General features: G+C 43.2%; 1 protein-coding gene across 1 annotated transcript; it reads left to right on the top strand.

The window, feature by feature from the left end:
- The first annotated feature begins 1,137 nt into the window (after positions 1-1,137).
- Positions 1,138-16,439, top strand: LOC130128709 (prolyl endopeptidase-like). The gene is made up of 15 exons (XM_056298404.1): positions 1,138-1,297; positions 6,983-7,057; positions 7,234-7,367; positions 7,761-7,891; positions 8,166-8,375; positions 8,809-8,930; positions 9,135-9,240; positions 10,140-10,331; positions 12,646-12,843; positions 12,984-13,087; positions 13,437-13,573; positions 13,772-13,866; positions 14,143-14,274; positions 15,108-15,264; positions 15,404-16,439. Exons 1-15 carry the CDS (start codon positions 1,256-1,258, stop codon positions 15,696-15,698), a joined length of 2,130 nt encoding a protein of 709 aa, XP_056154379.1. The 5' UTR covers positions 1,138-1,255; the 3' UTR covers positions 15,699-16,439.
- The last annotated feature ends 1,027 nt before the right edge of the window (positions 16,440-17,466 follow it).

The raw sequence follows: 17,466 nt of genomic DNA on the forward strand, positions 1-17,466 counted from the left end.
GAAGAGGCATGTGGTAGTCTGCAGCCCTCCCCGAATCGGCAGAGGGGGTGGAGCAGTGACCGGGACGGCTCATAAGAGTGGGGTAATTGGACGGGTATAATTAGGGAGAAAAAAATAAAACCCTTTGTGCGCACAATCGACACGCATGCTCAGCAGTTCTTAGAGGAAGCCCTATTTACAGACGGCCTGTCGTCCTTGGCCAAATGAAGAAGAAAAAAAGCGATCTACTTTACCTATAGGCCAGCGTTTCTCAAACCCCTCCTGGAGGACCACTTGTCCTGTGTGTTTTAGATCTGTCCCTGCGCCAAACACAACTGATTTAAATGATCGGTTTTGTTATTAGGCAGCTTCGGGAGCTCATAACGAGTTGATCATTTGAATCAGCTGTGTTGGAGCAGGGAGCGATCTAAAACATGCAGGACAAGTGGTCCTCCAGGAGAGGTTTGAGAAACGCTGCTATAGGCTATAGGAAGCTAAGCTACTTCGCAGGAAAATAAGATCAATGTCGGTGGAACACTGAACCATTCAGAATTAAACGTTATGACAGAATGGATCCGAATGACGAAGAGAGCTCTGAGGAAAACGCAACCAAATTCTTCCGTCATAGTGATCCATGTTGAAATGCAACCATTTCTGGTGTTGCGAGGAAGATGTTGAAATGTGCCGCACAAGGGGCATGAAGGGAGAAGGGAACGATACGTCCGACCGGACGTTGGCTGGCACAAACGAGAGCACTACACGAGTTTCACACAGCTGCGAGGCCGGCCGACATGCACACTACCACATCCCAGCACACCCCGGCTGCAGGGACACCGCAGTGTAAACTCTTTTTGTGAATAAGCTTCTTTTCTTTTCTTTTTTTTACCGTCTCGTGTTTGGCAGTTTCAAGGACAACATCAAAACATCTAAATTCACATTAAAGACTTGTTTGACACCACAGCACTCTCGTTAAACCCTTCCCAAACCTGTTGTGCGCACCCACTAAAAAAACAAAAAAAACAAAGCGGAAAACCCCGCGTCTCACGGCAGACATCGGTGACGTATACAAATAAAAATTGACTTGACGTCTTTTCCGGTAAGCCAGAGCCAACCATGTCAGCAGGCGCATCATGTTTCACTTTCACTTCTGCCCATTGATCCAGCCGTGGCGTAAAGCGCCGAGACGACCAGAGAAACAGAAAATAACACACAAATCAGACAACAGGTAGACAGACGACTCAGGGAGAGACATACGGAAACACTCGGAGAACCTACAATGTCATTTAAGTACCCCGCTGCCCGGAGAGATGAGGCTCAGGTTTGTTTTAAAATCTGCTTCGTGTATTTCTTCCGTTGGCTTTCTCTCTCTCTGCTGTTCTGTCTTAAAGGGACAGGCGCACAATCGGGGGGGGGGGGGCGCTAGCGAGAGAGAGGAAGTGAGGAAGAGTGTGAGAGATCGAGTGTGAGAGATTGCGAGACAGAGAAGAGAGAGTGAGAACGAGAGAGGAAGAGAGTGAGAACATATTTTGCGGGAAAAGATAGGCGAAAAGGAGCTTTTCCAGCTGCCCCTCTTAAGCCACAAGCGGAAAATTAAAACATGTAACACTGAACTATATAGTTTGTTCTGTCTATCTCTCTGTCATAACACACGGCATTAAATCTCAATCCTCCATCTCATCCTCTGGGTTGTTATGGTTAATCTTGACATTCGTATCTTTGTTTTTCTTCTTTAATAGCTTCTCCTGGACCCAAGTTCAGACTTTAAAAAGAGCTGCACATTTTATTGACTTGCTGGCACAGGCTAAGAAAATTGCACAACTTCGATCAGTTCAAAGATATGTGACGTAACTAGTGCGTAAAAAATATTCATCTGACTTATTGTCAGGTGAAATTGAATAAATCCATTCAATGGATTTGAATCTAGGATGTGTAATCTCCATGTTTACAATTCACCAAAAGCATTTAACGGGGGGAGCGTTTCAGCATCATTTTGCTAACTGAACATCTTTACTCAGTGCCCAGCTAGTAAGTAACATGGCATCCTTACTTGACAACAGGTTGGCTACTATGTTATGAACACCAGGGCTCCATACAAAAGTATAAATCAATTAAGGAAAAAGTGGTCACAGTGCGTTACAATGGTACAGTTGACAAGAGGCCGCTTGCTTACGATACCAACATACAGAACACACCTCGTTAACGGGGGCTTTGCTATATTGGAGTATTGAGTTCATGATTGTCACATTCAAGTTGGGGGGAAAAATATCTTAGGTCTTGCACATTTGTATTAACAATACATAATTTTCAAATAATTTTGGGAAGAACAAAAACTTGAATTTTACTTGAATTCAAGCTCTTAAAAGTGCTATATGTGATATTTAGCACCGGCCACTCAGACCAAACCAAAACAACCCCCCCCCCTTTGTTTTCATGGCTATTTCGTTCGGTTCGGCACAGTTCAAATATTGATTTTTACAGTATAGGTTTTTATTAACATTAGTTATGTATTCACTTTGGTAAGGAGCTATTTCTTCAATCTGCCGAGTGACCTAAATCCATGTAATGTAATTATTAGCTCCCTAGCTATCCTGTTAATGCTAGCTACCTCACATGCACATGCGACCGGACCAGCTTCCAAAACAAAGAACAGAGAAACTCAGATTACAACACACACAGAGGGAGCGTGACTTCATTCTTTGCTCAGAGCGCTAACACTCCACTAGCTCTTTACATAGCAAATAGTTGTTTGCTGCTATGTTAATGTTTGAAATCTCATATATAGCACCTTTAATGTGACTGAATAAGAGTGGAGTCCTCCCCGGGTTAAAGCCCAAGGTTAACAAGCATCTTCTTCAGTGGCTGGTTCCTGGTATAGGTGACAGGCAACTGCCTATTCGTCCATCCATCCATCCATCCATTATCCAAACCGCTTATCCTGCTCAGGGTCGCGGGGGATGCTGGAGCCTATCCCAGCAGTCTGGCAGCCTGTCCAGGATGTCTCCCTGCCTGCCGCCCAACGACTGCTGGGATAGACAACTGCCTATAGGGTGGCAAATTCCAGGGGGCGCAAGCATGTGCCACCCTAGGAAATTGCCCCCCGCCCCCACACACACACACTAAAAAGAAACTTGCTCATGTCCATGGCTGCAAGTACCCAGCTGCGCGCGCGCGCACACACACACACACACACACACACACACACACACACACACACACACACACACACACACACAAGCAAAACTATCACCATCATGACTTCGTGCCCCTCTTTCACTGTGCTGCCGCTGACTCAAACAAGGCAGCCAACATGAAATGAAAATAAAGGCGTTTATAGATGCTAAAACAGAGTGCAGAAACATACGCAGACTTTTGCCTTTCATAGTCGAACAAGCGTATTGACCCCATTTCACAGACATTTTCCATAATTTTTTTGCATACAATTTGCCGTGTATTGTGTGATACAAGATAGACTTGTGTGTAATATCATTTGTTGTTCTTTATTTTACATAATACATATTAACCAACACGGAGCGGCTGTGTCTAGAGGTTCGTTTTTGCAAGTCTAATTATTTTTTCATTCTTGAAAGATTTTTTTTTTTGAAAGAGGTATTTGTTTGTATTATTTATTGTACATGTATCTTGTATCATAAATTTGTTGCTCACTGAGGGGGCCACCCAACTGAGATCTCGCTCAGTGCGCCAAATGAGCCAGAACCACCGCTGGTCTTCCACAGAAATAGCAGATGACCTGAAATTCTCTGGAAGGCTGTTTCCTTTTCAACAAGCACTGTAACTTGTCTGTGCGTGTGTACGTGCGTGCATGTGTGTGTGTGTGGGTGGTGTGGGTGGGGATGAATAAATTAGTTGATTGGCATGTTTTGAGCATTATCCAAGGATGCCACCATACTGGCTCAGCTTTAAATGACACTCCCAGGTCATGACTTCTCTTAACCTTTTATTTTTCGGTCAAATAAGGCTGGCTGATGAGTTTCGGCATGTGCCCTCATCAGAACGTTACGCTTTGTTCATTTGAAAGTACACGTGAGCACCTGAGTGGGAGCAGTGACCAAGACAATCAAGACCAGGCATTGCCTGATAACAGGTGGGCCAAAATCAATACAAAGTGGTTGTGTGGCGATGTGTATTATGGATGACACTACCATGTGGGCTAACTTAATCAAGCACACCCAGCTGCAGCCTGCAGTATGGGGTGCGGCTACACATTCATGGGGTGAGGCTAGGTCCAGGTTAGGGTCAGGGGGTATGGGAGTAGCCCTGCCTCATTCTGCAGATTGCAGCTGGGTGCTACTCAACTTGATGGCAAATATGTCACTGTCCTAGCTAATGATGTCATGGTTCCATAGTGTTGTCAGTCGATACCAGTACCGATGAAATTCCATGATTCTTGATACCCAATTCATCTTAACAAATTTAAAAAAAACTATGAACGGTAACAATTGCAGTACATAGCTCTCCATTTCTATTCTGGTAAATAACATTATCCATCCATCCATCCATTATCCAAACCGCTTATCCTGCAGTCAGGGTCATGGGGATGCTGGAGCCTATCCCAGCAGTCATTGGGCGGCAGGCAGGGAGACACCCTGGACTGGCCGCCAGGCCATCACAGGGCCTAAATAACATTATTTGACAGCTAAATACGATATCAAAATACAACTGAATAGTAACAATAAGCAGCTTCAGAAGTAGTGGCAATATTACTTTGTCTTCAATATTGGAATTTTAATCAAATTATAACAAGGAGCACTGCTTTCATAGTACAGTGTAAACTTTGTATTCTGTATTCAGGCCACAACAGCCTAAACTGCAACTATTATGACTTGGTTATGTACTACAGACTAATAGACATAAAGGTGTTTGCACTTTGCAGCTATGGCCCATAGGTCATACAGGCATGAAATGGCATTTCGCTGTGTTGTTGGGTTATGATGTGGATTTCAGTATGGATTGGGGATGCACCAATGTCACTTTATCACTGCTGATACAGATTCTGAGCCGGAATCTTTTAAGTATTGGCTGATATGGATTACCAATCCATTCCATTACTTTAGCTAAACAGTGCAGACCTTGACAGTTATTTTGGGATCAGTCAGCAAAATAATTTAGAATCAGTTTTTTTCCCCCCACCATTATAGAAATGTAGGATTCCATGTGCCTAAAATGCAGCCAGACAAGCCATTTTGGTTTTAGTTATAACATGTACATCATGGTTTTTGTTTCTGATTTTAGTCTTGGATAAAATCTCAGATACTGATACTCCATTTTAGCCTGGTTTCAGCCCAATATCCAATACCAGTATTGGCATTGGTGCATGCCAAGTGTAGATTTTGAGAAACTCTGTATACATGAGATAATTTCTGAGATATCTTATAGCTGGGATTCAGATGCTCCAACGTGTGCTGGAGAACATTGTAGACAGGACCTTGATCAATACAGATAAATTCTGCTACTGCTCTATCCGGTCTCTGCTTCAAATGGTAAAGTTGCAAACAAATGCAAACAGACTGCTTGTGTTTATCCCAGAAATCAATCAAATTCCATCAAAAAGAAAATCTGACCAATGTCAAGTAGTTTGCTTGCACATGGCGTTTGTATACAACAGTGTAACAAAATGCCCTCACACTCCTTGCATGGGGAAGGTATCCCTTGGCAGGGATAAAATCCCCCAGATGCAGCAGAGTAAAAGTAACAGCACTTATGCACTACAGTGCTCTCCCTCCCGCTTCTGGTGTAGGAAGATGGCGGCGCGAACTTACATTTGCAGTGGCCTCACCCAGTACCATCCATGCAGTGTCTTTGTCCACGTCTGCATCTAAGTTGTCTTCGTTTGACGGCTGGGAGAGCTGGCACTGGATTAGCTGGGAGAGCTTGGTCTGCTGCTTCCTGTGGTCCCAGGGACCATGGCCCTGCCCAGAGTTGTGCCCGAGGAGGTAACACCAAGGGCAGTCTGACGGGATGCAGGCTAAGCTAACTGCAAGCCCATGCAGACCAGCAGTTCTGATACCACCGAGGGTGGTCTGGCACTGACTGTGTTTTTGGCAGAGGTGGACAAACCCGGTCCAGAAAGTAAAAACCCTAACTGTGTCTTTACTCCACCCATGCACTAAACCATCAGATTGTGCTGACTAGTTTCCCAAATCAGCTGGTTTAATACATGGATGGAGTAAAGACATGGTTAGGGTTTTTACTTTCTGGACTGGGTTTTTCCACCTCTGGTTTTTGGTGTCATCGTGTGGAGTGCGGGGAGGTACGTCAAGGGTATCTGGCTAGGAGAGCTGGTGTTGGATCAGCTGGGGGGAGCCTGGTCTGCTGCGTCCGGTGGGCCCCAGGACCATGGCCTTGCCCGGAGCTGTGCCCAAAGAAGAAGCACTGAGGGCGGTCTGACAGGACGTGGAAGCGGGGCAGTCTAAGCTAACTGCTAGCCAGCGCAGACCAGCAATTCCGACAGTCTTGGACAGTGAAAAAATTTTTTGTGGATATGTTAGATATGTGTTTTTGTAGTTTTGTAGTGTTTTTGTGGTTTGGATATATGTGTTCTTGTAGTTTGGATGTGTTTTTGTCTTTGTGTTGCACTGCTGTGGGCTGGAACGCTTTTTTGTTATGAAATGACAAATACATGTTCCTGATTCCTGATTTTATAAACGAGGTATATCCATCAACAGTTAATCTGCAATCAGGATTACACTATAGCTGTTATATACATGGTTATTTCTATAAGCATAAAAATAACCATTGCCATATTTATAGAGAATCATAATTGAAATAGTTCATCTGTACTGAAATATTTCATCCATATAGGAATGGTTTGAAAGAAAAGGGATCCATTGTGTCGAGTTTACCAATCCAAAACATCTTTTTGTGTTAATGACAGGAATGTGTCATTGAGCATGGGTTGAGCATGCATAAAGATAACAGGAATGTGTGTTGGGTTATTGCGTGTGTCTGTATCATAAAAACTGTGGGGTTTTTTGCACTGATATAGGTGGATGATTATCATGGGACAAAGATCTGTGACCCCTATGCCTGGCTGGAGGACCCCGACAGTGAGAAGACAAAGGTGAATGCCAATATGCATAACGTCATCAACAGTATTAGCATGAGGCAACTTGTTACAAAGGAAAAGCAAATGGATTCATAGCAGCATCTTTCTAAAAAAAACACTGTGCCATTCACACCTCCTCTTTCTCTCCCCTCTTTCTTTCTCTACTTCACTCCTCTCTGTGTGTGTCTCAGGCCTTCGTTGAGGAGCAGAACAAACTGACCATGCCTTTTCTGGAGCAGTGCCAAGTCCAAGCTCGGTTCCACCAGAGGCTCACTGAGCTCTATGACTACCCCAAGTACAGCTGCCCATACAAGAGAGGGGACAGGTACAAACGAAAATACAAGAATTATTATTATTATTCAAAGTTAGCAAAAACCTCTGCTAGCTTCAGACCGTAAATGACCCGAGGATTGGAAGCAACTCGATATCAACCAGCAACATTACATGGCTGGACAGTGACAGCAGGTCTACACTTTCATTAATTAGTAATCAACAATTCTGGCGAGTTGCTGTGTACATTTGTCCTAAGCACTAAGTGATAATACATGCTTTAATTTTGTAATCACAAAATAGCCATTTTTGACAGATTTGAGCTAATACCACCAATACTTTAGTACCACATGCCACTGGGAAAACTGCCCGCCGCAGCAAGGTGAGTAGGAGCTAGAAAAAGTATTTATTCTAGGCCTAAATATTTTACTGTGTATGATTTTTGCAGGTATTTCTACTTTCACAACCAAGGTCTTCAGAACCAGAATGTGTTATATGTGCAGGATGCTCTGGATGGACCCGCCACTGTGTTCTTTGACCCAAACACCCTGTCTGAGGATGGCTCCATAGCACTAAAGAGTGTGTTCCAATGCAACACGCGCGCACACACACACACACACACACACACACACACACACACACACACACACACACACACACACACACACATTATTAAATACATGTAGAGACGCCAAAAACAGAGATGGAGGTATGCAATTGGTATAGATCATTTGTTTCCTTTTCAGTAGCTGTAAATTTCCGATTGTATCATGTCATCTGTTACCCCTCGATTGCTGACTATCTTACAAACTCGCCACACCCCACTCCACCCCCACCTGTTTCCCCTAACCAGTGGGACGTCTGTCGGAGGAGTGTGAGTTTTTCGCATATAGCCTGAGCACCAGTGGCTCCGACTGGGAGACAGTGCATTTCATGAAGGCTGATGACCTCACCCAGTTGCCTGACGTGCTGGAGAGGGTCAAGTTCAGCTGCCTGGCCTGGACCCATGATGCCCGGGGAGTCTTCTACAACTGTTACCCACTGCAAGATGGGAAGGCCGATGGTGAGGAGCCTCTATGCATGCAAACGTGTTAAAATCCAAAATAGAGATTAAAGAAGCATTAGGATTATATCTCTTGAAAGGTTCCATGTCATGCCTAAACGCAAGTGTAAAATACTAATGAAGGAACAGAGGTTGATTTTAATCAATCAGTTACAGAGATAGCTTCAAATACACAGGTTTTGTTTACAATTTAGATTTAAATCTGTCCTAACATCGGTTTCTTTTGTGTGTTTATATCCCTGGTTACGCTTAGAGCCCTATTAACATAAGAAATCGCAATAGCTACACAAGTTGGAACAATAACAGGCCATATACACAAAGTATATGACTCATTTAACCAAACAAGGGCAATGACAACACGTGGTCTTACTAAAGCACGACATCATACAAGGAGTGTGATATATGAATAAGACCACTCTTTATTTCATTTCAGGCACAGAGACCACCGCCAACATAAACCAAAAGCTCTATTACCATGTGATGGGCACCAAGCAGTCACAGGACATTCTCGTGGCCGAGTTCCCTGAGCATCCTAAGTGGCAAAGCGCGGTGACAGTAAGCCACTTTTAGCTATCATAAACCAAAGTGCTCAATAGGGAGCAGCGGACATCAGAAACCTTAACTGAATAGATAGTGTACATCTCCATCTTTCATGTCCATGCATATTTGAGATATTGTGTGTGCAGAGAGATCTTCCCCATGACCAATTTTATATCCTTCTCACTCCCTCTTCTTCCCTCTGTCCTTCCCTCCCTCCAGGTAACGGATGATGGCAGGTACGCCGTTTTGTCCATCACTGAAGGATGTGAACCTGTCAACCAGCTATGGTACTGTGACCTTCAGCAGCTCCCCGGTAGCATCACAGGTCTGCACACATATGACCACCCACAGCTGCGACAGTGATTTTTGGTTTTAAGGAAATGAAAAAAATCATGTATCCATGTACATACATCCTACATTCAAGTCAATTCAACTTGAACCCCAAAAAGTTAAAAGTATATCAGTCCGAAAGTTTTTGATTTACAATCATGACAAGCTGCAGAAGATGTGAATTTACTTATTCAAAGTAAAAACGAACATCCCCAACCACAATTTTCATCTTTGTGAAATTATTTTTTTTTCGTTTTGGATTTCTCCCTGTTTTTCTCCCCATTTGTACCCGACCAATTACCCCACTCTTCCGAGCTGTCCCGGTCGCTGCTGCACCCCCTCTGCCAATCTGGGGAGGGCTGCAGCCTACCACATGCCGCCTTCGATACATGTGGAGTCGCCAGCCACTTCTTTTCACCTGACAGTTAGGAGTTTCGCCAGGGGGACGTAGCTTGTTGGAGAATCAAGCTATTCCACCCAGTTCCCCCTCCCCCCTGAACAGGCGCCCTAACCTACCAGAGGAGGTGCTAGTGCAGCGACCAGGACACATACCCACATCTGACTTCCCACCCGCAGACACAGCCAATTGTGTCTGTAGGGACGCCCGACCAAGCCGGAGGTAACACGGGCATTCGAATTGGAGATCCTCATGTTGGTAGGCAACGGAATAGACTGCTACGCTACCCGGACGCCCGTGAAATTATTTTTGACCTTGGTGCAACACTGTCAAAATCCAGCATAGCCTTTTCCTGCATCCATTATGTAACCTTAGCCTTATGTCAGCTACATAAAAGTGTAAGCTACAAGCAGGTGTGCTACATGTAACATCTACCTTTGAGCATTTTTTATTCCTTGATTCAGTGCTTCCATCAGTTCATTTGTGTCTCCCTGCAGGACTGCTGCCATGGGTCAAGCTTGTGGACAACTTTGATGCACAGTACTCATATGTCACCAATGAGGGAAGCATGTTCACCTTTCACACCAATCTGGATGCACCACGCTACCGTCTCATCAACATAGACCTGCAGAGACCAGACAGGCAGCATTGGAACACCCTCATTCCACAGCATGACAAGGACGTCCTGGGTGAGACTGAATAGATGTTTTGATTGGGGGAAGGGGGGTTGCCATAATTACACAATAAATTGACTTTTCTTCCTGTGCAAGAAGAAAAGTATTGGCTGTGAGAAACAAGAAGAAAAAAAGTATTGGCTGTGAGAAACAAGCACAGTACTTGCGTCAGTGGTTGGTCGTATATCACTCTCCATCAACATGGTAACATCAGAACTGCATCAATGAATCTGACTAAGTGAGAAATTTAAACAAGTCTGCTAGTATTTCATAAGAGGTAAGGAACTCATACATAGACATAGAATTGTACTTCCACAAATTATCGCCATCGAACTTGCACAATGTTTTTTTTTTTTTGAATTTCTCCACTGGTGTTTCGATGACAATCTAACCGCAACAAAAAGGAAGTTCTTCCTGTGGTCTGCTGACCATCGTCAGAGATAACACTTAAGAAATTAAAACTTGACCAGTGTGCAGTTTTTTTGTAGACTGCTGTCATGATTCATCGATTAGTTATGTCAAAGAATGCAAATATTGCTCTGACACTCTTACAAAGAAAACAATTGTGCGTACACACACATGCGCACATGCACACACACACACAGCAATACAGATGTAATACAAAGGACTTTTTTTTTTTATTCTCTGAGTATTATCAGTGAAGCAAGCTGATAGGTTAAAGATGCATTTCATGCGATAATCCCCATACTTACAGCATGGCTAGCTGCTGATTTGATTGTTTGCGATGGAATCCTACCAAGGGAGCTAGTTAGCAATGCTGTTTTTTCCTCATATTTATTTAAACTACATTGAAAAAACCTTTTTCATTTAGGTATACCCAGTAAGGTGTTGAATTTTGGGGCTTCGGCTACCTCAGTACTTCTGAAGGCTGCTGCATCAGTGCCATATTCATAATTAAAGTGAAAATAATCATCTATATTGGAGTTAGTTTGACAGTGATACAACAGCTTTATGGTGTAGAAAAGTAGTGTGTGCATCACAGAGGAGCCCATATTAAAAGGGAAAAGGCACATGTACTTGGTATGGCCTTTATAAAGCAGTTATCAAACAATTGCACTAACAAACAGAAGTACGGGCATGTGAAGCACATTTTGATTTTGATTACTATTGCAGATTCCACTGTGAATGTAAAACATTTACATTCAATACTAAGTTTATGTGCTGGTTACTGGTTATGTAGTGGCTGATGGGTAAACCCAGGGCTGCACAAATAATCATATATTAAATCACAATTTCAATATCGCTTTCACAATTAATTGATCATTATTCCTGCTGAGTATAGATTGCTCTGGTGTGAAGACAGTATTATTTGATTTAAAGATTTGTCCTTGTCAATGTTTATTTGTTTATAGGTTAATGAAATACATTATAAATGTGAAGGCAGTTCTCTGTTCATTTAAAATGCTCAATGAAACAATTATGTTCCCAAAATGGATGAATAATGTTGCTGAATAATTGTGATTGCACTATCAAGCAAAATAATTGTGATTATCATTGAGGCCATAATTGGGCAGCCCAAGGTTAACTGTGGCCTAAAGCTAGTCAAATGAAAAACAACCCACAGTACAAACAAAAATCCTCTTTCTCTTGCCCTCCCCCCCCAAAAAAGAGCTTTTCTTAAAACGTATGTTAGTCTCAATATACTGAAATGTTGAGTATGATTTTCCATCATAAAGAGTTATTTTTGGGTATAATCAGCTAAATATTAATTCTGCAAATAAAAGATGGATAAACTGTATTGCACAACCCTGAAATCAACATTCGTGAAGAAGGAAAGCCAGGGAGCGCTCTAAGAAACATAACACCACCTTCTCCACCTCAAATAAAGTTAACGAACACATAAACTCATTCATTTCCAGGACGGTATGGATCGGTGCTGTTTTTATAGGTCATTGGCTGATAAGAGTAACAACGGTCAGCAGCACACTGCCCTCTATGGGCTGTTATTAAAACTGCAGCGAACAAAGTTTCCATGAAACGACACCTTGTTTAATTAATGCCACTGTCATCGCCTGAGCGCCATTGGTTGTAAAATGATAAAACTGTCATTAAATGGCTACTCGTAAGGATTCCCTCAGATTTCCTCAAACCATTTAGGCAAGGCAAGTCTACCCATAATTTATTTTACAGTAGTCATTCCCTTTTCTTAAAGGAACTGATAGACTTGTGAAATATACAACCATTGTAATTTGGCCCCAGACTTTTCAGGGTCATACAGTTTCCAGAGAAGGAAGACAGTTCATATTCCTAATTGAAACAGAGTTCAATAGGTTGATCCATTACAACCCACAACCTCCTCTGTACCTAGGCTTTGTGTCCTGCGTGAACAAGCGCCACCTGCTGGTCAACTATCTCAAAGACGTTAAGGATATCCTGCAGCTGTATGAGCTCTCCACAGGCCAGAAGGTCAGGGATCTACCACTGGACGTTGGCACTGTGGCCGGTGTGAGCTGCAAGAAGAAACATTCTGACTTCTTCTATAAGTTCACTTCCTTCACAACGCCAGGTAGAATAATAATGATACTTTCTGCTGCATACACTGTGCTTTCATAGGCAGGTAACTTAGTCAACTTTGCAGTTAACCGTGACAGTGCTAAAACCCAGTGACCTGTGATCTATGTGACCATTTCCCATCACCTGTCGTAGGCATCATTTACCACTGTGACCTGAGCACGGAGACCCCAGAGCCCAGTGTGTTCAGACAGGTTGAGGTGAAGGGAATCAACCAGGACGACTATCAGACCAGCCAGGTCAAACCAAAATTTCTTCCTCTCGTTTATTATCCCTCTCTATTAAATGTTCATGGGAGCATTATCTAGTGTGTGGGCTCTATTTTTCCGTTTTTCGTATGGCCGTCTGTCCAGCACCTAGTATTTATCGTTTGGACATGCGTGCTTTTGTAGACTTTTAGTTATTCAAATCATGCACATTTATTTCATCTTCCTTCTTTACTCTGCTTCACACATCATGGTAAAGAGAGTGGGCAACATAGAAAACACAACTTAGATTCAACTAAAGCAGTACCGGTCCAGCTGTGCCTAGAGAAAGAGTTGTTTGGAAAAAGGACAATAATAAAAACTGCTCTCTTGACCCTTTCAGGTGTTTTATCCCAGTAAAGATGGAACTAAGATCCCTATGTTCCTGGTTCATGCCAGGGGCCTAAAGAAGGATGGGACACATCCGGTCTTCCTTTATGGATATGGAGGCTTTGAGGCCTCAATCCAGCCATACTACAAGTTAGTAAACGTACTATAACCATCGCTGTTCACACTTGAATAGCTTATCTTAAACAGCTGCTGTTATTGGTAGTGGTCCCTATGCCCATATTGCTTAATTAGTTTGCTATTTATTGTTTGTAAATCCTATCAATTCATGCAGACCATATAGATATCAGTTTTTTTTTTTATACCTCTGTCTCTCCTCATCCTGGTCAGGGTCGCTTACCTGCTGTTTGTGAGGCACCTGGGAGGAATCCTGGCTGTGGCAAACATCAGAGGAGGTGGAGAGTACGGACTCACCTGGCACAAAGGTGCAGCCACTTGGGAAAAAACCTAAAAAAATACCATAAACGGTGAAAAAGCAATGCATTTGAACAAGTAATTTAATGTATATCAAAATGTTACATAAAATGGTGACTTAACATTCCATTTAACAGAAAATACATCAGAGAGCCCTGTGGGTGTGGACTTGATTGGAGGATCCATCTCACATTGAAAATCTCCGATCAAAAAGATTGATCATTTTTGGAATCAACAGTGTTGAAATATCGCTCTTATCTCTCCTGTATGTGTGCCTGTGTGCTTAGCGGGTACCTTGGGGAACAAGCAGACATGCTTTGATGACTTTCAGTGTGCAGCGGAGTATCTCATCCAGGAAAAATACAGCACAGCCAGTCGCATCGCTATCAACGGAGCTTCAAATGGAGGACTGCTAGTGGGTAAGGACAGGATTTGTGTGTGTGTGTGTGTATGTGTGTGTGTGTGTGCGTGCGTTATTTTTGAATGAGAGAAAAAGTGGGAGAGATAACAAAAGAGAGAGTAAGAGTGTTCAAATATTCAAGGCATATCCGAAAGGCTATTACATGTGACATTAAATAGTATGCTCAATGTTTGAACCGGATTAACAATAATCCGGCTCATGTCAGGTGCTGAGGCAAACTTTGCAGTGTGCTTTATATTAACCCTATGAGTACACATCTGCTTGTACACTAATATGTGTGTGTCTGTACACGGGAAATGGTTTTAGCATGAACAAAAAAAAAAAATTCACCATCCTCTCTGAAATATAAGGCAAGTGCTCCAAATGGACTCTCGGCTACATCAGCTGTAATTGAATTAGTGCCTTGCATTCATTTTATCCTCAGCATAACTGCTAATGTCAGATCCATCTAGAATTTGATTGCTGTTTAGCTGCAGTTAATCTAAGTATTTAACAGCACATTAAACAGTGGTTAGCCATATCACTTACCAAAGGCTGGCTGCCATATGGCATTGTACAAACTCTGCTAATGCCTACTTCCTTGGTGTCTAAGTGGCCATTTAGATGTGATTATTGCCTACAGTTTAGAAGAGGGCTTGTGTGTGTTCTTGTATGTGTGCTTGAATTAGTAACAGTAAAATAAGGACAGTTAAGAAAGAGTTATAGTAACTTACCCCATCAACCGCTCTCTCTCTCTGTCTGTCTCTGTCTGTCTCTCTCTCTCTCTCTCTCTCTCTCTCTCTCTCTCTCTCTCTCTCTCTCTCATGCTCATACATACACATAAACACACAGCGGCTTGTGTGAATCAGCGTCCAGACCTGTTTAGTTGTGCTGTTGCAGAGGTGGGAGTGATGGACATGCTTAAGTTTCACAAGTTCACTATTGGCCATGCTTGGACCACTGACTATGGCTGTGCCGACGATCCAGAGCAGTTCCAGTGGCTCATTAAGTAAGGCTGCTGACACACAAACACAGAAGCATGCATCAACAAACAAATTTACAGATGCAGAGATGGAGAGACAGAGTTGACTAATGCCATTCATTACCCTTTTTTCTTCAACCCCACCACCACCTCTGGTCCCTGCCAGGTACTCCCCGCTTCATAACCTGCCCCCCGCCCCCTACACTGGCCCTCCCTATCCGGCCATCCTGCTTCTGACGGCAGATCACGATGACCGCGTGGTTCCCCTCCACACTCTCAAGTACTGCGCTACCCTGCAGCATGGGGCAGGCAGCAGTCCCACGCAGCGCCAGCCACTCATGGTCAGGGTGGATACTCGCAGCGGGCATGGCGCCGGCAAACCCACTGCCAAGACCATCCTGGAAGACACGCATATTTTCGCCTTCATCGCTGAGACCCTTGGGCTTAGCTGGAGGGAGTAAGACAGGAGAACAAGGTTTGAGGAAGAAAGGAGGGAGTTTGAGGGGGAAAAAAAACAAATGAGGAGGGTTAGGTGGCAAAGTAGTGGAGCTAGTAAGCACAATTTTAAAGACAGGTGACGGTTATTTTTTTTAAGTTGTTTATCAACGTTTTTTTGTTTGTTTGTTTTTGCACATGCTGTGTTGCTGACATTGATTTATTAACAGGAAGTTTAAGAGGAAGCTGGCTTTTGTTTGTGTTTCCCCAATTTGTTTTTCATTTTGACCTCCCTGGGAGAATTAGGAAAGAAAGGTGAGACAGATGTAGGGAAAGAGAAGGAGAAGAGAGACCGAGAGCCAAGTGAGGGAAGGAAACAGTCAGGGCAAGGCATGACAGATAGAGAGGATCACGGTGTGAACAACAAAGAGGTGATAGTTTAGCGAGAGGTGAATGGAAAAGATTGCGAGGGGCAAAAATTGTGCATTGTTAATTACGCTGTAAAAATCAGGTGTAATTAACCTGTAATCTCTATGTGGAAACAGCTCTTTATTGCACTCTGAACAATCAAATGCACCGACAAAACAGTCTGAATGCTTAGTTTGAGCTTTCATTTTGTATTCAATTTGCCTTCAATAAATGTTTCTCTAATTCTGCCATTGTTTATCTACTTTATCTTACCTGTAAAGATATATTATAATATGTATTTTTCTTCATTTAATGATATAATTGTAATTGTATAATACATGCTCAAAATAGAAAACCTGCTTGTTTCTATTAAAATTTGTTATTTACAGTGTGGCTCAAAAAACTACATTCCCCTTTTATACTGTTGCCATAGGCCTGCATCTTCTCAACCATGGCAGAGAAAAGAGAAGCGCAATTGCAGCCCAGTGAAAGGCAAATCTCTAATATGGGTAGAATTTAAATATTGTTAACAGATTTATTTATACGTCGTCACGGTCCTTGAATTAAGATATATCATATAGCGCCATTATTTGACCCAAAGGGAATGGAAAGGGGGGGCAGTTTAACAAAGGCTTATTTTTAATCTCAACATGGGGCATCCCGTCACAAATCGACTCCTGGTTAGAAGGAATCGGAAATCAAAACTTGGAAAGACAAGTCATTGCTAATGCAGTCCCAACAGCTCCCAGCAGGTGGAACCATTGGACCACAAACTCCGCTGGAAGCTCAGGTCTGACGCAACAAACGCCGGCGCACAGCGTGTCTTTTCCCACCGCTTTCCTGTCAGTCACCCACATAGCACCAGTGAGTAACACACGGAGGTCAAAGGCTGGATGTCAGGTGGATGTCATCCTGCTGGGCTCTTTCAAAGAGACTCAGTCGGATGGCACTCGGCTAAACCCCTTGTATTGTTTACCCGCCTGTCTATCTGCCAAGTCAGGCTAAACTCATATCACTGGCAGACAAAAACAGAGTCCTTATAACACGACCCCACAAAGAGAGAGGAAAAGAAAAGCACTGTTAGTTCGGAGAATGAACGCGTGAAGCGGTGCAGAAAAAGGTGGCGAAGAAGAAGAATAAGGGGGACAGAAGTAATCATGAGGCGTTTAGAAAACGTGACGTGAGAAATGGAGGGTGATGATCAGACGGCAGATAAAGGTGAGACAGCAATGAAAACAAAGACTAGGTTAAACCCTATTTGAAGGCCGGACAGAGGCTACGTTTAGAAAGCGGCCGTTTTCGCGCGACTACGTTTAAAAAGCGGCTGTTTTGACATCGGTCCCGTGAACAGCGGCTGTACCGGAAAGCAGTTTTCCAACCCTGATT

This window comes from Lampris incognitus, chromosome 18, assembly GCF_029633865.1.
Source record: "Lampris incognitus isolate fLamInc1 chromosome 18, fLamInc1.hap2, whole genome shotgun sequence".
Taxonomy (NCBI): Eukaryota; Metazoa; Chordata; class Actinopteri; order Lampriformes; family Lampridae; genus Lampris; species Lampris incognitus.